The following is a 23,173-nucleotide window of genomic DNA, read 5'->3' as shown; positions in this document are numbered from 1 at the left end:
GAGTGGTCATGTAGAGGAGGGAGGATTTGGATTTTCTGGTTCCACTACAGAGAGTAAACCCTGGAGCAATAGAAGGACGCTGACTAAAATAGCAGCCGGTGCTGTCCCCAAGGCGAATGGGCTGCCTGGGGGGGGGGGGGGGATCCTTGGATTTTTTTGAGAAGAGAGTGGACAACCACTTGTCCAAGATGTTTTAGAAGCAATTTGGGGGGACACAAAAAGTGGGATGTGAGTTGGGTTTAGATAAGGTATCTGCTCAGTTTCCTTCCAGCCACAGAGATTCTTGGAGATGTGCAAGGACTCCCTTTAAAAGCCCTCTCTTCCTACAGCTCTTTTGGGTCCTGGAAAGCCCTTCTCCACCCCAGGAAGGGCTGGGACTCTGTCTCTCTCCCCCTTCTCTCTTTCTCTGTCTCTCTGTTTCAGTCTCTGTCTTTGTGTCTCTGTCTCTCTATCTCCCTCTCTCTGTCATGCTATCTCTCTGTTTTCCTGTATGTGTGTCTCTATCTCTCTATCTCCCCCTTTCTCTCTTCTCTCCTCCTCTTTCTTCCTCCCCCTCCCCAACTGGCAGGCCATGATCTAGGCAGGCAGCTGGGATATGAAGAGCAGTCTGTTCACCCCCCACCCCATGGCCATCTTGCCCCCAGGGCCTGCTCCTCCCCCTTCTACAGGCACACCCTGCTCTCCTCCCCTCTTCCTCTATTCCCTTTTCCGTCTCCTTCCACATGCACTCTTCTGAGTTCTCCTTTTTTTCAGCCTTGTTTGCCCATTTCTGTGTTCTCTGCCCTTTCTCTCGCATTTCCCCATCAGCTCCCCTGCTGCTCCTCTTTTCCTCCCTCTTTACCTTGACTTATGGCCTTGTCATTCACACCCAGGGCCCTAGCCCCCGCCCAACGAGGGCCCCGAGCTGGGGGGGGGGGGAGGGGGGACCTGCCGCCTCCGTCTCCCTCCCCACCTCCTGTCTTTGTCTCCCTGCAGGCAGTGGTGTGGGTGCAGGTGAAGGGTTATCACCAAAACATGGAGAAGAAGACCTTCCCTATGTCCGAGTGGCTGCCTCCCGTCCAGGCTCTGGTGCACGCCGGGGAGCATCGGGTGCTGGCCGCTCACTGCGGGGACATGTACCTGCGCCTTTACGGCGACCATACCCGGCTCCTGCGCAACCTGTGCGTCGTTCCCTGCCGCTTCTCCATCAGCTGCCTCAGCTTCGACCCCAAGTCGGGGATGCTGCTCTCGGGCCTCGCTGGGGCCGTGGTGCTGTGGATCATTGAGCCCAGCGGGCGTGGACTCCACCAGGCCCAAGAGGTGAGGATGGCCGGCAATGAGCTAGTGCAGGACATCTCGATGGCCGGGCCCGGCGGGAACATGGTGGTTCTCTGCGAGAGCCTGGTGCGCACCTTCAAGCGCCAAAGCCACGATCGCTTTGAGGAAGCCAAGGTCTTCGCCTCCCAGAGCAGCGGTGCGTCTCTCACCTGCTCTTTCACTTGCAACATCCAGGGCTACCTCTACGTCGGCAACAAGTCCGGGCAGGTCCAGGCCTGGAGCTTAGACCCGGACTGCACCTTCCACAAATTCCAGGCGCACGTCCAGGCGGTGGTGTGCCTTCGCAGCCGGCCGGAGGCCCACACCCTGCTGACGGCCGGGAAGGAGGGCTTGGTCAAGGAGTGGAACCTGACCTTGGGCAACCTGCTGCGGCAAGTGAAGTTCCAGGAAGACCTGGTCCGCCTGGAGTTCTTCCGGGCCAAGGCCTTCTTCTCCCAGACCACCACCACCTTCTCGGTATACCGTCTTCCTTGCTTCTACAAGCTCTTCAGCGTCTGCGGCTCCAACCCGCAGGAAGTGCGCCAGGTCTGCCGCGAAGGCAAGTCCCCGCGCATATCGTGCTACACTCAGGACGGCCTCCTGCGCTTCCTGTGCCCCCTGACTGGGGATCTCTTGCTCCTGAGCTGGCCCTTCGCCCTCCTGGATCAAGCTATCGACTGGACCTACGACTCCGACCGGGAGGAGATCTTCGTGGCCACGGGCAAACCAGATGTGCTGGTGCTGGATGCCACCCGCTGCCCGTGCACGGCCAAGTACCTCGTGTGCCCCTCCCCGAAGGCTAACGACCGGGTGCAGTGTCTGGCCTACGGAAGGCCTAAGTTGAGCCGGGGGCTGGATGGCTTGGTGTTCTGTGGGCACGAGAGCGGCATGGTGAGGGTGCTGTCTCAGCACCTTTGTGCCCGCATAGAGAAGAACCTGCATTCCGGCACGGTGCTGGCACTGGCCACCTTGTCGGGAATGCCCTGCAGCGCCCGGGAGAGTTCCTTCCTCTGTTCCTACGGCATAGACGACTTCTTGCAGTTAACTGAGGCTGTCTTCGAAGGGAAAAAAGTGAACCTGATGCCCCTGACCAGCATTATCTGCAGTTGTAAGCTCAGTCACATCATTCTGCTGCCCAGATCAGTAGCTGCCATCACGGAGGCCAATCGCCTGCGCCTCTGGCACTACCAGGACTTCCTCGTATCCTCCAACACCAAGCCGGAGGAGAGCTTCTTTGAGACCGATACCCTGCACTCGACCCGCATCACTTCCTTTGACATCTGCTTGAACCTGGGCATCTTTGTCACGAGTGCTCGAGACGGCAGCGTCAAGGTCTGGGACCTCCAGGGCATCCTCTTGGCCTATTTTGATTCACTCCTCAAGTTTGGGACTCTCTGCTTTGCCAATGAGCGGGGTGACCTGCTTGTCACGGTCAACCAGAGCCTTTACTTGGTGTCTTGCCTGATGCTCCTCCCCGCTCCTGTCTTGAGCCGCCTGGCAGTCATGCACATAACGGACAAGGTGCAGGAGCCCCCCAGACCTTTCTTGCCAGGCTTCTTCTTATCCTTTAAGAGTATATTTGCACCACACTACCTCTATTTGGGCAACGGGAAACAGATGTTGGACAGGTTGGAGACCCTACCCAACTTAAGGGCCATTGCCTTTGACCGCTCCGTCCCCCACGTGGTACAGGAGGCGCGAACGGGCCCTCAGCCGGAATCGGAGGACAAGCGCCGAGAAAGACGCTGGCTGGCCTCCCACAAGCATAGGAGGCCGGGCGGGCACCACCAGCTGATGCAAGCCACGCCTTCGCCCTTCCAGGGTACCCAGCCGATGGGCTGGGACGAAATAAACCGGTTTCCACTGGTGCAGAAGTTTTTCGGCCAGGGGCGAAAGTGGATAATCGCACCCGATGGCTACGTCCCCAACTCGGTGGTGCGAGCTTTTCTCTGGCCCGAGGGCACTCCCGTCTTTCTGAGGTCAGGGGAAGGGTCCACCGAGGAATTCGTGGAGCAGGAGCCGATTCTAGAATCTCGTTTGCACACGCTGTTCCCCCTTTGGGATGAGGAGTTAGCCACCCAACTCTTAGGAGAGACCCGCCTCAACCTGGCCAGGCGCAGGGAGAAGGTTTCCGAAGTGCCCCGCGACATCTTCATCGACAACCGCACCAAGCTGTCCCAGAGGATGAGCGCGGTAGGCGTGAACAACACGATCCAGTCTCTGCTCGGCATGATGACCGACTCGGACCCAGACAAGTATCAGAAGTGCACCAACGCCCTCGCGCAGATCTTTGCCACCCACGACGTGGCCCCCCATCTACGCTCGGCCACAGCCAAACACCTGGTCACCTTCACTTCCCACGCCCTGCCCATCTTCCGCAAGCTGGCCTGGGAGGGGCTGGAGAAGCTGGGCTTCCTCAGCCACTATTTCGCCATCCCCTTGACCTGGGGACTGGTAGACTTAGACCCCGAAGTGCACCAGAAAGCCCGGAATCTGATGATGGATTTCACGGGAGTCAAAACAAAGAAGGAACTCCTCAGCCTGCTCCATCAGGATGACATCTTCTTGGAACTGCAGTAAGTGTGGTGGGCCTGACCCACCTTGCTTCCATCTCCTGGCCCCTTCCCACTGGGTTCTCCACCGGCACCCTTGGCTCTGCATGATTTTCCCCAAGAGTCCAGACTCCGGGAGGCCCTGGGGTTCGGTCTCTGGTCCTTCGGCTCCAGGCTCAACCCCAGCACCGTCCTACAGTCCCTTCTCATCCTGACATTCAGTGACGAGGCCGGGCAGGCAGAACGGCAAGCCGAGGCCGCTGGGCTCTAGACTTGTTATGTGACCTACTGTGTAGAAAGCCCTGGGCAGACCTGACAGACTGAATCCAAATGGGGAGACGCCTGCTCATTGCTCCAAGGGACCTACACATTTGACATTCTATGTTGAGGTCCTTCCCAGCCCTGATGTTCCCTGTTCTGAGATCCCTCCCCACCCTGATATTCCCTGTTCTCAGACTCCTCCCGACCCTGATGTTCCCTGTTCCGAGGGCCTTCCTGTAGACCTCATCTTGGCCTTGGCTTCCTTAGGAAACAAATCATAGGAGATGAGCGTTTGAATCAGATACTGGGCATTCGGCCAGTGGACCTGCAGGTTCTATCTAATCAGGTGGACAAGTACATCAAGGACGACCTGACCCAGTGGAGTAAAGAGCAAGAAGCGCAGGTCACAGAGGTGCAGGAGGAGGAGGCTGTGGAGATCTATAAACTGCCTGAAACCCCCAAGGCTGCCAAGGTTTCCAAAAAGGCCAAGCAGCGCCAAGTCAGGAAGTCTTTAGGTAAGTATGGCTGGGACCCCAGGAAACCCTAAGGAAGAAGAGGAGCCTTTGGCAGCCTGAGGCCTACCCCAAGGGGAAAGCACAGGTTGGGAAGGGCCTTGATGCGGGACTTTAATGAAGTATAATCAAAATCCTGGGCTCAAGGGAATCCCCAAAATGTTGGGGTTTCAGATCCATTTTGCAAGGTGTCTCAAAAGAATTTGCAGACTCAGGACAGCTAGGTGGTGGATAGAGCACCAGCCCTGAAGTCAGGAGGACCTGAGTTCAAATATGATCTCAAACACTTCACACTTCCTAGCTGTGTGACCCTGGGCAAATCACTTACCCCCAACTGCCTCAGCAAAAAGAAGGAAAGGAAGATAGAAAGAATTTGCAGGCTCACACCTATCTCCAAGTCAAGGGGTAACGTTTATCATAATTGTAATGCCAGTTAAAGTATACTCACTTCCAAAAGAAGTTTGCAAAAAACCAGAAGGTAAATTTATAGGGAAAAGTTAGAGGAACCAGGTGCTTCATGTCCTAAGAGCTGCAACACATCAATCGAGCTGTTGGGACCCAAATTCTTTTGGGGCAAAGGGATGAAGATCATCTTCTGGAACTGCTTCAGGCTCATAAGAGGTGGAGAGCGGACCCTCCCTAGTGCAGTCCTGGTTGAGATGGATAGATGTTGAAAGGTGCTGGGTCTCGAGATCAGGTAGAAGATAGGAATCAGATTGAGCAAGTAGTTGCAGGTTCATGGCTTGGAGACTGGACAAGGCAAAGCTCAGGAAAACATTGGATAACAATTGGTATGGAAACACCAGTAATAACACCCTTGCAGGGAGAAGCTTTTACCTCTAGGTTAAAAGACTTGGGAGGGTATGTAAGTATTCAATTTCAGAACAATATATATCATATGAGACATTTACAAGAAAACATGTCTGTACCAACAAGTCACACGGTACAAACATGTTAGTAACAAACTTGAATAAAATTAACTTTTTTTATTGCTGTAATGCAAAATATCTAAGTCACATCCCTCTAAGAAAACTGATTGCACTAAAATTCTCTTCTCTAAACCATACTGAAGACGTTTCAGATTTAATTTCAATAGAATACCAGTTAGGTCCCGTAGACAGTATATCAACATCCAGTTATTCTTATATCATTTCCAAACATTTAAGAACCTTATTTCATACAGACTTATATCTAGTAATAGGCAGATGACTAGGCGAGATACTCATTTACCTAATTATTTAGTATATAATGATGATATACTTTCAGATTGAAAACGGCAAGATCTTACATACTTGTGTCATGCTCGTGGCCTCTACTAACCATTTCCTCTGATTATAGAAATTTGCCAAAAGAGGAAAATGCAGGGACATGATTATAATAGCATCAAAACTGGTTCTTCAGGCTTCAGCCTGAGAGTCATTCATGACAGAATAAAACATCTTTAGCTCTGTTGACAACCAACATCATGGAGTAAGAATTCCACCTCATAGCCAGACTCGGGAATAATTAGGAAGGAAACATGCCTGACTAAAGAAACATAGCTGGAAAACTGAGTCACAAGGATCCAACCTTAAGTGGAGACCAAGGTTGTCCTAGGTTTTACCCAGATATAAACATTTACCTGTAACAGTTCAGGATTGCATCCCTTTGAGTAATTTATGGTATTTCTCTGGAATGGTGGTTTACTGATTTAGTGATCTATCAGATGATCATCCCCAAATTCAAAATTCAAAAGATTATCAGCTACAGTCCCAAGAGATTTTATCTCACATAGCAAGTTCCATTAATCACAGCTTAAGGCTGTAATTATACTCTCATGAAGTTGCAATAAGCAATAAAATTTTACCAGGATTCACACACATAAGAGATTTCACTTAGCATCTTTTTACATGTTATTCTTGTCTTCTTCACTTTGAATTCTTCCTGATGCAAAGACCAATCATTAGAAATCATTTCTACATAATAAACAAGCTTTAAGATTCTCAGTAAACACATGCCTTGTTTAGGAACTATACATCTCAAATTGGGATTTCTCAGGGCTGATGACCTTGCCTACATTGATGGATTCAAGAAAATTGACAGGGGCAGCTATGTGGCGCAGTGAATAGAGCACCAGCCCTGAAGTCAGGAGGACCTGAGTTCAAATCTGGTCTCAGACACTTAACACTTCCTGCCTGTGTGACCCTGGGCAAGTCACTTAACCCCAATTGCCTCAGCAAAAAGAAAAAGAAAGAAAGAAAGAAAAAGTAAATTGACAAGTTATAAATTAAGGAGAGTTGACAGAACTCTAGAGATGATTCTGAGCTAGCTCTTCCTACCTGCCCACCCCAACTATCCTTAGAACTTTTGTGGGCTGTTCTCTTTGATAACTCCCCTTACTTTATGAAGGGGGGAAAGATGCTTCACACATTCAGATTTCAAGGTAAACTAATAAAGCTTTCACCTCATCCCTCTTTTTCCACACAGAGTAATTTTACCAATTTTAGGTTTAACATAATGTCAGTAACTATATAACTCAGTTAATAATCTTACAATTTTCATAAGTAATAATCAAATAGTCTTAACTGTGATTTCCTCTTTTTTTTTTTTAATAACTTTTTATTGACAGAACCCATGCCAGGGTAATTTTTTACAGCATTATCCCTTGCACTCACTTCTGTTCCGATTTTTCCTCTCCCTCCCTCCACCCCCTCCCCCAGATGGCAAGCAGTCCTTTACATGTTAAATAGGTTACAGTATATCCTAGATACAATATATGTGTGCAGAACCGAACAGTTTTCTTGTTGCATAGGAAGAGTTGGATTTGGAAGGCATAAATAACCCAGGAAGAAAAACAGAAATGCAAGCAGTTTATATTCATTTCCCAGTGTTCTTTCTTTGAGTGTAGCTGCTTCTGTCCATCCTTGATCAACTGAAACTGAATTAGCTCTCTTTATCAAAGAAATCCACTTCTATTGTGATTTCCTCTTAATAGGAAAGGTGGAAATACCTAAACAAATTTTTTGTCATCTTTTCATTATTCAGTATATTCTTTATTATTATTGCAGCTTTGAAAGTTCTCATGGAGGGTTTGAGCTTCCCCACTGGTTACATTGAATGAATTTTCCCTTTTCTTTCAGAGAGAAAACAAGACAATTCTTAAAAACTCAGAACAGAATCTCTCACAAAAATGGATAGGATTCTCATATAATTTGCACTTAAGTTTCCAATTTTAACATACACGGCAATTGTTAGTTATTTTAAAATTGACTTAACTTTAGTTTGTGAGATTCCCTAATTCTAACTAGATGCTCCAATCAAACTCAATCACCTTTTGGTTTGATTCTTCAGTTCACACAAACCGCTTCTCTTTTAGGAGCAGAAAGAGGTTAAATGCCAGTTTTTATTTCACAATGCAGACTTTCATCTAGAAATTTTCACTGAAGTCTTTAGAAGCCTGACTCCTAATAATGCAAATGCAGATTGTTTGCTGCCAAAGTTTTTATTGTGGTAGCAAACTGCTTTTTTTGTTCTTTGTTTTCCCAAAGTTTCATATGTTTTGGTAACACTGTCAGTGTAAAGATTACAACTTATATATGTCTTTAGTGGGCTTTAATTAAAGCCCCTTTAAAACTTTTTATTATCATATCTCAAGTAGCAGTTTTCATTGAACTGAGTAGATTCTCTCTCTCCCTCCCTCCCCTCCCCTTTCTCCTCCCCCCTCTCTCTCCCCCTCTTTCTCTCTGGCTGTCTCTGTGTGTCTCTCTGTCTCTGTCTCTCTCTTTCTCCCTTCCCACTCCATCCATTGATCCTGCTGCATTTGGGGAAGGAAAGAAGGGGGAAGAAAGAGAAAGAGACTCTTTTTCTTCTATGCACTATCCTCCAAGTTCTAGGGAGCCCAGTAGTGGTTATTTTAATTTTGGTGAATTTGCTTCCAAATTACTTCCCCACAAAATCATTTATCTCAACACTGGCATTATATGTTGGTCACATTTAAAAACCCATATAAAGTCATCAAGTATGATGTCATTACATCCAATAAAACAATTAACATTCACATAGCATCTGCCCTGTACAAAGCACAGAGATAAAATAATTTACCATAAATCACATAGCTAATACATTTCTGCAATCATAATAGAGAATGATGGTCTTGCCAAAGGCAGAAGCCAACTGGCTTTCCCACTTCACACTGCCATGCTAGGCCCTGTCAGCCCCCCCCAGATTCTTCCTAGGCAGTTGCTGGACATAACCCCCTGAATGTTGGGGTGGCTGGTGCCAGAATCTCCCTTTGGTGGTAGTATAGTCAGGTGTCAGGGCTCAGGGAATGTTGACTATGGAACCTGACTCCTACTTCCTCCCAACTGGGTTGGGGAGATGCTTAGTGAAATATGTGCTTCCTGCAGTTGCTGCCTCTCTCCTGTTTCTACCAGGTGGGTCAGAATTTGAATTTCCCTACAGTTCTTCAGCATTATCTTTTCTTAGTCTGATCTGAGATGAGAGGGGCTAAGAGAGAGACATGGGCTATATTGATCTTGTTATCAATTTTCACAACTGAAATACACTCAGGACCCTGGAGAGTGGAGCGTGCTGAATGATCAGGATTGTAGAGAGGGTCCCTTAATATCTTCTGGGGTGGTTTTCCTTTTCCTCATCTACCTTAGCTTTTATGTAATATGAATCATATTTTCCTTTCCTAATGAGGCAGACAGAGACTTGGGACAAAATAGGAAGTCAAGGAAGGGTTAGAAAAAAGTTGCTGTTTATCTTTCTTTTTTTTCCACTCTTCATTTCTGGGTTTTCTGCCAACTAATTTTTCTTTACTGCATTATCACAGGAAACTTAATCTTGTCAATTGCTTTTAAAAACTTAAAACCTTTATTATGATGTAATAAGTCCTTATTTTTCCTCAAAATAAATTCTACAGAATGATACCTCACAACTTAAGATGTTTCAGAATGGGATAAATTCCTGGAATTACCTCCAATGTCTCAGGAATTCTTTCCTGCAATCTTAAAATAACCAACTGTCAAACTCCTTAATCATTACTCTCAAAACCTTCAGAATATGCTAAGATTTTTTTTTTTAGCAGTTCTATAATTTTCATATCTAACTTCATTTTTATAGTCCCTAACTTGGCTAGTGCTGGGTCCAAAAGAAAAAAAATGTCAGGCTTTTCCCTTTTCTTGGTGGGAGTTAGAAGTATTAATAAATCTTTCCCAATGTATAAACTTCAGCATAGAAGTTTGTTTTTTTGCTTGCTCTATTTTAAATCATTCAAGATTACAGAATCTAGCTTACAGCACAAGTCCCGAGTCAAAGAAAGTATGCTGAACATGGAGCTCTATGATTGTAATGACCGCATATTTAAAATCAGCTAGAGTCAGGAATTCAGGTTAAGGGAAAAATCTTCAATCTTTATTGAAGTGAAGAGGTGAATAAAGATTGCGATAGCAATATGGGCAAGAAAGATTGCTATAGCAATATGGGCAGCTGCGACAGGAAGCCAGCTAACAGAGAGAGATCTCGGCTGAGCAAACCGTTGCAATCACAATGCCCAAAGTCTCTCCTTCCCCTTCCTTTTCCACTCCCCTGCCTCCACCCACCAAAATCGTCATTTCCTATACAACATATCAGGACTTGCACAAAGAGTGGGCAGGGGCCATTCTTTCTCCAAGCTTATATATTAATAGAGTATGGTCCAATTACTATTTAGCCTCATGTGCTTGGGACCTCAGTGCATCAACTCAAGCCTCAGCCCATTACATCTGATGACCCCAACAAGCCTTCCTAGGTGCTTGGGGGTTTCCCACTATGGGATAGCCAGGGGAAAGAATGGAGAGGGGCTTACCTTTTCAAGGAGGGAGTAAAACTGGCAGAAACCAGATTTTCCCTATATGGACTACCAAATGTTGGGATTCAAGGGGGTTCCTGACATCACGAGGTGTCTCAAAAATTTTGGGGGTTCCAGACATCACAAAGTATTGTGATGGGCCATCTACCAGTGGCTGCTAGAGGTGTAACTCAGACCTGTAGAATGGAGTTCTTCATGTGAGAGGGTGATGATGATACAAGGAGACTGAGAGGCAGTTGCATTCTCTGACCACTCTCCTCTTCCCTCTTGCCTCCAATTTATTTCATTCTCAATCCGCAAGGAACATCTGCATAAGTAAAGGCTGCTTTACAACTCCTTCAAATATTATGATTCAACTGTGGAGGTTGCCCGTTCACCTAGGCATGGTCCTTAACAATTCCCCATTTTTTTGTTTTATGGAAACATGATTATTCTCCCCTTCCCCCATAGAATGGTCAGTAAATTTGTGCATTAGTTGTTATCTGAGTCCTCAGGCTAAGGTATCTGAGTTCGCATTCAAGGGAGTGCAAACAGCACTATAGCAGGTGTTGAAGCTTGTGAGATGTCGTGGAGGCAAACTTTCAAATGGAGAAGTGGACGATAGTCAGAACAGGCATTTTTCTTAAGTCTCTCATCAGTTTCCTGGCTCGGCCCTTTGATGTGTTGGCCCATTTCATTACCCCAACTAAAAAAATCTTACTAGGGCTCTTCTCCTTTTCCTTCCCTGAGGATTACCGAAGGAACTCTGGGAGGATCCTACTCACAAAAAGCTCTCAAGCTGTTTCTTTGTTTCTTGTGTTTCTTATGCCCACGTTGGGCGTTATATGTTGTGATATGGGAGCCACCTGCCAGTGGCTACTGGAGGTCTAATTCAGACTGCAGAATGAATCTCTTCATGTGAGAAGATGATGATAATACAAGGAAACTGAGAGGCCATTTTGTTGTCTGACCTCTCTCCTCTTCCCTCTGCCTCCAATTTATTTCAATCACAAGGACCATCTGTGAAGGCTGCTTTGTAACTCCTTCAAGTGTTAGGATTCACAGCTATGAAAGCTCTCGGAGAATTGACCTGTCCCTTCACTTAGGATGGTCCTTAACAACAAGGTGTCTCAAAAAAATTTGCAAGTTCAGACCCACCTCCAAGTCAAGGGGAAAAGTTTATTATAATTGTAATGCCAACTAAAGCATGATGAAATCCAAAAGATGTTAGCAAAGAACTAGGAGCAAGAAGGTTAATTTATAAGGAAAAATTAGAGGAAACAGTTGCTTCATGTCCTAAGATCTGCATCACATCAAAAAGATCAGAGTTTGCTTCCTACCTCTGGCACTTGGTGCCTGTGTTCTTGGGCGAGTCACTTTCCTGCTGTGGGTCTTGGGATCCTTATCTACAAAATAACTAGGTTGGATTACTTAATATTTTTTCCCTTATTTTTTTCAAATAGGTTTTTTTCTGCCAATGCAAATGTCTTTTCTCCCCCCTAGTTCTGTTCCCTTCTTGAGAAAAATAAAAAATACAAAAACGTATAGTCAGGAAGCAAAATAAACCCCTGCGTGGCCATGTCCAAATCCTGTGGCCTCATGAACTGGAATCTGTCTTTTTCTGCACCCTGAATCCAGTGGTTCTTTCTCTGGCAGCAAGCAGCAACAGATTCATCAAGAGGCATCTGCAATTGGGATCGATCATTGGGTGGATCCATCACAGTTGCTAAATTTTTTCAAAAACTTTTTATTTTTTTAAGGCAAAGATTTTTTGTTCTTTTTTTTTTTTCATTTCCAAATTCTTTCCCTCTCTTCCTCTTCTACCCAAGGAGAAGACAAGAAAAAGGAAACCTATCACAAATATGTTTTGTCAGGGAAAACAAATTTTTCCAGTAGTGAAAAGAAGGAAGGAAGGAAGAAGGGAGAGAGAGGGGGAAAAGGAAGGTAGGAGAGAGGGACAATGGAAGGGATTGAGGGAGGGAAAAAGGAATGAAGGAAGTTTTATCTGCACTCTAAGACTATCTGTTCTCTATAGGTAACTAGCATGTTTCATCATGAGTCTTCTGCAATTGTGATAGGTTATTTATTGATCAGAGTGGCTAAGTCTTTCAAAAATATTTGTCTTTACAATATTGTTTTTATTATTATAAATTGTTCTCCCACATCTGTTTACTTCACTCTGTATCAGCTTATATGAACACGCCTTACCATGTTTTTCTGAAACCATCTCCCTCATCATTTGTGTGTGTCTGTGTTTGTATAAGTATATATACACACGTATACATATACATACATATACATTTGTATATATGTATATATTTGTAAATAGTATTTTATTTTTTCCAGTTACATGTAAAGATAATTTTCAGTATTCGTTTTTATAGGATTTTGAGTTTCAAATTCTTTATCCCTTTCTCCTATTACCCCTCCCCAAGAAGGCAAGCAATGTTATATAGGTCATTTGTATGCAATCATGAAAGCATATTTCCACAGTATTCACATTGTAAAAGAAGACATAGAACAAAAGGGAAAAGCCATGAAAAATAAAAAGACAAACAAAAACAAAGTGAAAATAGTCTGCTTCGATCTGTATTCAAATTCCAAGTTCTTTCTCTGAATATGGACAAGCATTTTCCATCATCAGTCTTTTGGAATTGTCTTGGATCATGGTATTGCTAGAAGAGGTAAATCAATCATATAATTAATCATCACACAATGTTGCTGTTATGATGTACAATATTCTCCTGGTTCTGCTCACATTACTCAGCATTAGTTCATGTAAATCTTTCCAGACTTTTTTGAAATCAGCTTGCTCACCATTTCTTATAGAACAAAAGTGTTCCTTTACATTCACATACCACAATTTGTTCACCTATTTCCTAATTGATGGGTATTCTTTCAATTTTCAATTCATTGCCACCCCAAAAAGAGCTGTTAGAATTTTTTTTTGTACATTTAGGTCATTTCCCCTTTTTTATGATACAATGTGAAGTACAGGCTAGTTCCTTGGAGGGCCTTGAGGTCAGCCAAAGTCAGGATAAGTAAAAGTCCTTGGTCTTTAGGAAGAGAAGTGAGAGAAGCCACAGGCTCGCCAAAGATGTATCCTCTATTCTCAAGTCCAAAGTCATCAACTTCTCTCCTCCTGATCCTGCTGCAAAGTCAGTTTCTGGCCTCTGTCCCTCTGCCCTCTAATCCTTGCCTATGATTATCTTAACACCAAACATTCACCTCACATCAACTGTGAGAAGAGCCATTTATCCAAACATATACTAATAGTCATTGTCTCATATTGAATAGGTAATTAGCCTTGAGTGCTCGGTTTTCTGATTTTTTCAGCCCCTTTTCAGAGTTTTTCAGAGTTTCAGCCGTTTACAATACAATATCTTTGTGATTTTTTTTTTAACCTAATAATGGTATTGTTTGATCAGAGTCACAATGCCCATGCTTCAAAATATACGGTTTGATTGCCCTTTGAACATAATTCCAAATTACTCTCCAGAGTGGTTTTAACAATTCATAATTCCTCCAGTAATGAAGCAGTATCTCAATTCTCTCACATCTTCAATATTTATCGTTTTCCTTTTCTAGCATATTAGCTAATCTGAGTAGTTTGCGTTTCTCTACTTAATAGTGATTTAGAACATTTTTTCATGTAATAAAAGATGGCTTTAATTTACTCATTTGAAAACTCTTTTGTTTATTTCTTTTGACCATTTATTAATTGAAAAATTGTATTCTTATAAATCTATGTATTTGAGAAATTAGGTTTTTATCAGAAATACTTGCTGTAAAAATTGTTTTCCATTTTTCTGCTTTCCTTCTAATCTTGGTTGCATTGGTTTTGTTTGGCCAAACGTTTTTAATTTAATTGAATGAAAATTGTCCATAGTGCATTTCATTATGTTCTCTATTTCTTGTTTGGTCATAAATTCTTCCCCTCGCTTTAGATCGGATAGGTAAACTATTCCTTGCTCTTTTAATTTACTTATAGCATCATCCTTAATGTCTAAATCAAGTACCCATTTTGGATTATCTTGGAATATGGTCAGATGTTGGTCTATGCCTAGTTTCTGTCATACTATTTTCCAGTTTCTCTAGCAGTTTTTTTTCAAATAGTACGTTCTTATCCCAGAAGCTAGAGTCTTTGGGTTGATCAAACAGTAGATTGATAGTCATTTGTTACTGTGATTTGTGTACCTAATGATGAGGTCCTGGATAGCAAGGTGGGGTTGGCAGAGAAAGCCTGATGTTCTGATAAGATTATCAGATAATTTGATAATTACCAGAGGTAAGCAGGGAAGGATACTGATGAGCATCAGTCCAACCCCCTGCAAAGATCTTAGGTAACCCCACCTTACTCTATCCAACCACAGAAAGCAATACACCTTTTGGCAAGGAGAAAGCTCTTGATTTCTTCACATGTGAATTGCTGTTCAACCCCAATATTTGGTGCCAATTCATTTGGTGTATCTACATAAACCCCAACATTTGGTGTGAATTTCCCACCTCAGTCTCATCACCTGGTCTGTTTCACTGATCCATCATTATATTTTTTAGCCAGTAGTAAATGTTTTTGATGATTGCTGTTTTATAATATAATTTTAGATCTGGTATGAGGAGGCCACCTTCCTTTGTATTTTTTCCCATTAATTCTTTTGATATCCTTGATCTTTTTTGTTCTTACAGATGAATTTTTAAATTATTTTTTTCTGCCTCTAAAAATAATTTTTGGTAGTTTGATTGATATGGCACTGAATTGATATTTTTCCAATTGCTTAGATCTGATTTTATTTGTTTGAGAAGTGTTTTGTAATTGTGTTTATATAGTTCCTGGGTTTGTCTTGGCAGATAATTCCCAAATTTTTTATATTTTATATAGCTATTTTAAATGGAATTTGTCTTTCCATCTCTTGCTGCTGGGCTTTGTTGGTAATGTAGAGAAATGCTGATCATTTGTATTGGGGTTTGGATACCTAGTTTGAAATAAACAAATTCACAGTGGCCATTCAGTTTGGCATATTTAGGGAAGAGGTTACAAACAGGGTGAGAAAGTTAAAATAGGCACTCGGAGGGGCAAATATGAAATAGAGTTGGGAGAGCAACGGGGTTACAAAGGAAAGGAATTTGGAAGAATCCATTAAAGGAATCTGCCATGAGATCTGAATATGCCATTGACTGGCAGGTTAGCTCCATCGAGGAGTTTTGCAGACCAACAAGAGTTAGCCAGAGTAAAGAGAAAGACAACAGTGCAGGAAAGGCACTATGAGGATGGAGAGAGAGTAGTTTGGTCCCGAAAAATGATTTAGTAAAGTTCTTGTCACAAGCAGGTCTTTTCTAGGGGAAATACTGCCTCATAGTAGCTTGGTCCTGAAAAATGATTTAGTAAAGTTCTTGTCATAAGCAGGTCTTTTCTAGAGGAAATACTGCCTTGGGAGTTTTTTTTTTCCTCAGGGAGACCAGAGCAGTAAAATCAGGAACTCAGAGAAAGGAGTCAGGAGCCAGATGGAATGCTCCTGGCAGACCTGGTGGTCTAAAGAAATGCTAATTTATATCTCAAAGGTTGTTTAAAGGTACCCAGGGCTTGGGGAATGGACAATGGGGGTTGATAAATAATTCCTCCCTAGAAAGTCTGGGAATTATCTGACAATATAATTATCTGGAGGGGAGGATTCTGGGAAGATGGCAGAGTAGGTTGGTAAATTTCAAGCTCTTTAGATTTCCCAATGTGAGGGATGTAGAAGACCCTTACCCAAAATGACTACTCAGAGATCACTCGGTAGAAGGCAGAAAAGTTGTTTATTGAAAACCTCCCGAGGATGAGCTGTCCCATCCCAAGATAAGAAAGAGAAAGCTCATGGTAGGAGGACTAAAGAAGTAGGAAAGATACATAGCTTTTATACAAGAAATTACATCACAAGTAAGAGAGCATTGAGAAGGGGAGGTGGAGGCATCTAACTGGTTGTTGCTATTTGGGGAGATTGAAACGGAAGGTTTCTGTTTCCCTGAAATCTCCTAATTTCTAGGAAACAAAGTCAGGCTTTCAGACTTAATCATAAGACAGCATTCCAGCTAATAGACTAAATATCGATAAATGTCAAATACCAATAAATGTCATCAGCTCAGGTTAAGTAAATATGTTTCTAGCTGGCCAAGGCTCAAGTAGATATGAGCCTGCACATATTATACAGATCATAGGGGAGACACAGAAATAATAAAATACAGAAAAAGAATTCATGCATTTCTATAAGGTCTTCCTTATCTCTCTATTCCCCACAACTCCCCCTGTCTAATATGTAAATGATTTTTTATCATATTTCTATGAAGAACTTACACACTATTCAAAATCAGTTAACATATCTATACATTGCTTGTCAAGTTCACCAACAAGATCATCCCTCTCTAATACATTCCAGCCTTTTCTCTGAAGAATCATCATTTTAATAGCATCTCCTATATGCAATATTTTGATAGGAACCATTGAACTGTTCTGCTTATATCATAATGTAATTATACAGAGTAGACATAGTGGCAACAGGATAATAGCACTGATTGCAATAAGTTCATACCATAAAAATTGTTTCCACCAACTATCTTAAAAACAGTTATCACAGAACAGGTTGGCATTTGGTAAACATAAAAATACAAAGATAAATAAACAAAGATGACAATCTAGGGAAACTGAGGCACAATATTACACACTCTCCTTCTGAATATTTGAATTATTGAATTACCTCCCCTAGATACCTGGGAGGTCTCAGCACCATAATTTTGACCAATCCAATGTGAGGCAAATAAATCAAAATGAAACTAGAAAATGCAAGGACTTATGGCAAGGGCAAGTCTCTTCCTGACAACCCCAGAATTATCAGCAGTACAAAGACCCTCATCTCAGCCAGAGAATCCAGCTTGAGATGGACAGTTCACTATGTTAGGTGGTCTTCAGTCATTTGTGCACGTAACTCAGCTTCTGCTTATCTAGGGAGTAACAGGGCTTGAGACAGTCATGCTGCCCATTCAGAGGGGCACCCCACTCCAGAGGAGAAGGGTGAGGCTTGGAGTACCTCCACCTGTCCCCACCCAGAAGGACAGACAGGGCTGCTACTAGAAGACAGATTTCTGAGCAGAGCTATCGGAGCATGCACAGTTAGACCATGAAGGCAGGCAAACCCCAAACTTTAGAGGCTTGATCTCAAAACTGCAATGTTATTGAAAATGCTGAGAGACCAATTGAGAAACTGGGGTTATAGGGCTGGAGACTGCCAGTCCCTAGACAGGTGTATATATCTTGGAGATTTCCTAAAAACAAAATAGTCCTCCAAACTGAGTCTGCCAGGGCAATACCACAGAATAAGGGGTTTCAAAGCTAAAGCATAATAAAAACAAAAAAGACTATTTAAGGACTTCCAATTCCATCTGAACTGGTGATATAGGGGGTGGGGCAGAAGTACCTAAGGCAAAGTGAACAGAAAACTAAGGGTTCCCACTCTTTTAGGTATTTTGAGAAAAATCCACCAGTTTCCCTAGTTTCCTATCTCTTCCTCTCCTTTTTTTTTTCTCATGGAAAGGAATCATCCAAAAAAAAAAAAAAAAGTAAATAGTCAAATAACCATTCACATATAAATCCCAAGAGTGAATTAAAGTTCCTATGCATAACAGACTAATACAGGAGGAGTTTCCTCAAAAAAAATCCCTCAAACAATTACATATTCTGAAGTGAATATAGATATTATAAAGATATTATAACTTCCTTAACAGCAATAGTTACCAATTTTAACAATTTCCATCCCAAATCTTAAACACACAGTCATAGATGACCAAGTCAGGGTTTAACAGTCATTCATCAACCATTCCCAAGTCCCCCATATCAGTTCAAATTACATCAGGAGCATGGGTGATGGTCTCAATCTTAGCTGCTTCGAGCTGATAAATGGGTGAAGAACTGGCTCTCAGTCCAAGCAAGGGAATGGATATGGTGTCAATCTAAGCTTAATTAGATGGGCCGATCCATGTCTCAGAAGAGGTTCAATAATCTGTAATTTGACCAAAATCTAGGACAACAAAAAAACAAATCTAACAAGGTTAGAACAGTCTGGAACTGCAAGAACATGCAGATTGGCCAGCAATTCTTATGTGAAGGAACAAGTTTGCTTCACAGGACAAGCAGATGGCTATAGTCCCAATAAATAGCAGTTAGGTTTCATAGACAATTGTTAATTGTCCTCTTATCATTTAGAAACATTTTTAAAACAAAACACAAATATCCAGTAACAGACAGATGACCAGGCTAAATACTTATTTGCCTAAGTATTTAGGATATAATGATTACACATATAACCAAATTGGAAACAGCGAGGTATGACATATTTGAATTGCATTAGCAATTCTTATTAACTAGTGTTCTGATCATAGAAATCAGTCACAGGAGGAAAAAATGAAAGAACATAGCTATAACATAATATAAGCAGTTAAAACCCAATCTTTAGCACATCAGAGAGTGGAGCTTTAAAACTCCCAAATAGCATTAATTATAAGCCCAAAGAATTTTATCTCCAAAGTTTCAGATAAATCCCAGTTATTTACCATGACCTTATATCAGTAACAGTAAGAAATTTATCCCAGAAAATTCACACAATTCTTACAGACCCAAGTAGATGTTGCATCTTGAATAAATTGAATATTATACCAATCATTTTGCTTTTAAAATACCCAATACACAGAAAAATCCCAAACTACATATTGTTCACAACGAAAACATTTTCAAAAGGAAGAAGGCAAAAACTAGTATCCTTGGAGTCTCTTTTAGATCATTGGGATTAATACAGTTAATTAAAACTTTCTATTTTCACATAAAAAAAATCTGAAAAGTTTTTGAAAACATCAATTAAGCTTTTTGAAATAACCCTTTCAAACTATATACCACATTTCTGATCGTATTCTTTAATATTCATAACCATTATGTATCTAAAGAAACAAATATTCAATCAATTAACATATTGAAAGAGCAGCTTGTCTCTTTAACTTTTTTTTTCTTCAGCCAAAGGAATCAAGTGGCGTTCCATTGCTGTTCTGCTGCTCTCCCCCCGCAAAAGCACATCCTGTCTCACAGCCATCTCTCTGTGACTTCCCTTTCCAACCAGTTCCTTCTTTTTCCCACTGATTTCTTCTTGAAATCATTTGCTGCCACTAATCAATCCTTCTTAAATCACCTTCATTCTCCTGTCCCATCCCTCTCTCTCTCCTCCCAATGCCTACTTGCTCAAACTTTATCACATATTTTAAACACTCCCAAACCAATAATCCTTCTGACTAGATGCTCTATTTAAATTATTAATTGCTTTTGTAAATCAATCTCTTTTCCCTTGTCTTTAAATCACCTTTTTTTAAAACTTTAAACTTTGAGTCACAATTAGCTTTGAGCCAAATTTCATAAAACTCATAGTTTACAAATTACCCAATACTTTTAAAAGCAACATACCATTTAAATAGGGAGATACAAACACGAGCCCCCCCTAAGGTAAGCTACTGGCATTTTGTTTAATAACCTATATTTCTAATTTGAAGTCCAACCAAATCATAAAAAAAGAAAAGTTTTTCTCTTCAGATGTAAAGGCCACAATATTCAAAAAATTCTTAAGATTTTACACTCAGAATAAATCTAACATTTGCAAGGCAACAGTAAAATTATTTCCCCTAATTTCAATTTTATTTCAATTTCAAAATTATTGTACCTCTTTAAAATATAGTAGATTCCCAAAACTCTTAATCAAATATTGCAGACAATTACCCAGTTTAATGTTCTTAAACTTTCTGTTCTCTAATTCCATGAAATGCAAACTTGCTAATAATGATTTTTCTTTCTTCTGCTGGCACAATTTTTAGAAACACGCTTAGTTTTCCCACAGGTCCAACAAGTCAGAGAGTCCCCGTGTTCAACTATTTACCTCTCTTACTCTATTTTTATTCCTCCCTTCCAATATCTTATATGCAATTTCTTATTTTTAATTTTAAGTTTCCAATATTAACATGCATACCAATTTAAAGTTATTTTAAAATTAACCAGTACTGTGGTTTGTGAAATTTCCTAAAATCTACCTAGATATTTCACTCAAACTTCTTTTCTTTAGTAACCAGGAAAGAATTAAGCAACAATCCTTGCTTTACCTTGAGAATTCTTTTCTCTGGCTAAGTCCTGATAACAGGCTCCTTATTTACAGGAGTGATGCCACTGTTCTTCTGTTTTCTCAAAACTTTGCAAGCTTTCAATCTATGTTTTTATTTTTTCCCCTTCTTTCCCCCTTCCTGCAAAGCCACTGCCAGAGACAGAGGGAGAAAAAGAGAAAAATGATTTTCTTTTCTTGAGAAGCCCAAAACTAGTTCCCAAATTCTAAGACCAATATATTCTGAGCCACTCCGGAAGAATTACTTCTCTGAATGAATTCCAACTCCCAACAATTCAGTCTAATATTTTTCTAAGCCTGTAACACAGAAGCTGAATTCTTATCTCTTATGAGCTTTCTAACTTTTCACACAGAACAAAAGCAATGCAAAGCAGACATACACACAGATATTCACAAAACTCTATTTCCACCTTTTACATACAGATTTAAGTCTGATATACCCAAATTGTCCTGGGATATACATCCTTCCAGTTTTTCTTCCCTTTTGTATCGGGGAAGTTCATTCCAGTCTTGAATTCCCTAGCTAACATCCTGTTACAAATTTTTGGACTGCTTCTATACCACCCTGGACCAAGTCCAGGTGTTGGCGGAGGCCCTACGTTACCCTCATGCCCCCACAGCCACCTGAGAGCCTCCTTAGGAAAAGTCCTTTATTGTTGGGGTCAACAGCAGTCCACACCAAAAATAAATTTAAGAGGGTTAATCCCTCAGGGTCTCCCTCGACCCAGCCAATAAACCCCCAGACTTCCCAAGAGCTTTACCTCGAGAACCTATGTTTCTTTTCAGGCTGCAAATCCCAGCTATCAGGACTCTACTTGCTTCAATCTTCAATTCTACATTCTACTGAGTATCCCTGCCTCAGGTTGTTGTCTAAGAGGGGAGGGAGGCTGCCCACCCAAAGCCAGGGACCATGGAGAAAATTACTCCGTGGGCTCCTGTCCCTGTTTGGGGTGCACATAGCCATCTCCCCCAAAGACCCCATCCTGGATGAGCCCCCAACTGTGAGGGATGTAGAAGATCCTTACCCAATATAACTACTCAGAGATCACTCAGTAGAAGGCAGAAAAGTTGTTTATTGAAAACCTCCAGAGGATGAGCTGACCCATCATGAGATAAGAGAGAAAGCTGCGGTAGGAGGGCTAAAGAAGTAGGAAAGATACATAGCTTTTATACAAGAAATTACATCACAAGTAAGAGAGCATTGAGAAGGGGAGGTGGAGGCATCTAATTGGTTGTTGCTATTTGGGAGATTGGAATGGAAGGTTTCTGTTTCCCTGAAATCTCTTAATTTCTAAGAAACAAAGTCAGGCTTTCAGACTTAATCATAAGACAGTGGTCCAGCTAATAGACTAAATATCGATAAATGTCAAATACCAATAAATGTCATCAGCTCAGGTTAAGTAAATACATTTCTAGCTGGCCAAGGCTCAAATAGATATGAGCCTGCACATATTATACAGGTCATAGGGGAGACACAGAAATAATAAAATACAGAAAAAGAATTCATACATGCCTGTAACTTCTTCACCTTATCTCTCTATTTCCCACACCAACAAAGAGGCTGGGGAAAAACCAAGAAGACTTGAGGCAAAACAGGGGTCCTCCTAGTATAACCCAAGATGATCTGAAGAAAGATGCCAGGATGGGGATGCATCTGTCTGGAATGCAAATACCACTGGGCTAGCTCCCCACAAACACCAAATAGGGAGTCCTGAAGAGAACTGGGTGGGAGTCTCATCAGGAATCACAGAGATCTTCTCCCCCTGAACATTGTGACGATTTGGGGTTTGAGTCCAGGAAGACTGAGGGAATCTTGGCTTATTGGGAATACTGGCCAGTTGTGTCTCAAGGAAGAGACCCTGGGCAAGAAGGAAGCAGCACACCAGGAGTGCAGAGGCCGTGGGTCAGGGACACTACTGGCTGCTAGCACTTGCAAGAGAGGGAAGCTCCTGCTTTGGGGGTTCCAGGTTAGAGGGGAGAGCTGAAGGTGTAATCCCAGAGAAACTGAGGCAAGATAGAGATTAGAGAGTTTTTTAATATTTTATTTGGATTTCTTAGAGGAAGAGAGAGTGCTGGGGACATGATGCTCCCAGGGCTGATGTCCAAAGCATCCAGCAGTGAATGTGAGTTCTCAATGACATATTTATATCACCATCAATCCAGTTCCAACAGGTTGGAGGGTAGACCATAAATTCTACAAACTGGGAGTTAAGGATATGTCCAGCTTAGATCCAGGAAGTCTGAAATTTAGAGTTATAAACAATGCCAATTAGTTATCTGAAACAGGACATCTGGAGTCTTATCTTCTGGAATGTCAAATCTCCACAGCCCTAATTATCTCAGTTCTAATGGGCAGAAAAGGAGGGTTGCAACCAGGAGAACTGAGGCAGAACAATTCAGGGAAACTGAGGCAGGACAATTTAGGGAAACCTGAGTCAGAACAATTTAGAGAAATTGAGTCTGAGTAATTTAGAGAAACTGAGGCAGGACAATAAAAGGGAACTGTGGCACAACAAAGAGAAGCTAGGAGCACCATCACTTCACTCCATGATTAGAGGTATT

At 42.2% G+C, this 23,173-nt stretch overlaps 1 protein-coding gene across 1 annotated transcript in view; it reads left to right on the top strand.

Moving 5' to 3' along the window:
• LOC127557662 (WD repeat-containing protein 87-like) overlaps positions 1-23,173 on the top strand; it is a 49,162-nt gene that overhangs the window by 14,139 nt on the left and 11,850 nt on the right. Inside the window, exon 2 of the mRNA XM_051990972.1 lies at positions 976-4,624. Coding sequence (XP_051846932.1) covers positions 976-3,876 — 2,901 coding nt within the window. The 3' untranslated portion in view covers positions 3,877-4,624. The remainder of the gene's footprint in view (positions 1-975; positions 4,625-23,173) is intronic.

The sequence above is a fragment of the Antechinus flavipes genome, chromosome 3, assembly GCF_016432865.1.
Source record: "Antechinus flavipes isolate AdamAnt ecotype Samford, QLD, Australia chromosome 3, AdamAnt_v2, whole genome shotgun sequence".
Taxonomy (NCBI): Eukaryota; Metazoa; Chordata; class Mammalia; order Dasyuromorphia; family Dasyuridae; genus Antechinus; species Antechinus flavipes.
The sequence above is the reverse complement of the archived record's forward strand: the minus strand, read 5'-3'. Positions and strand labels throughout refer to the sequence as shown.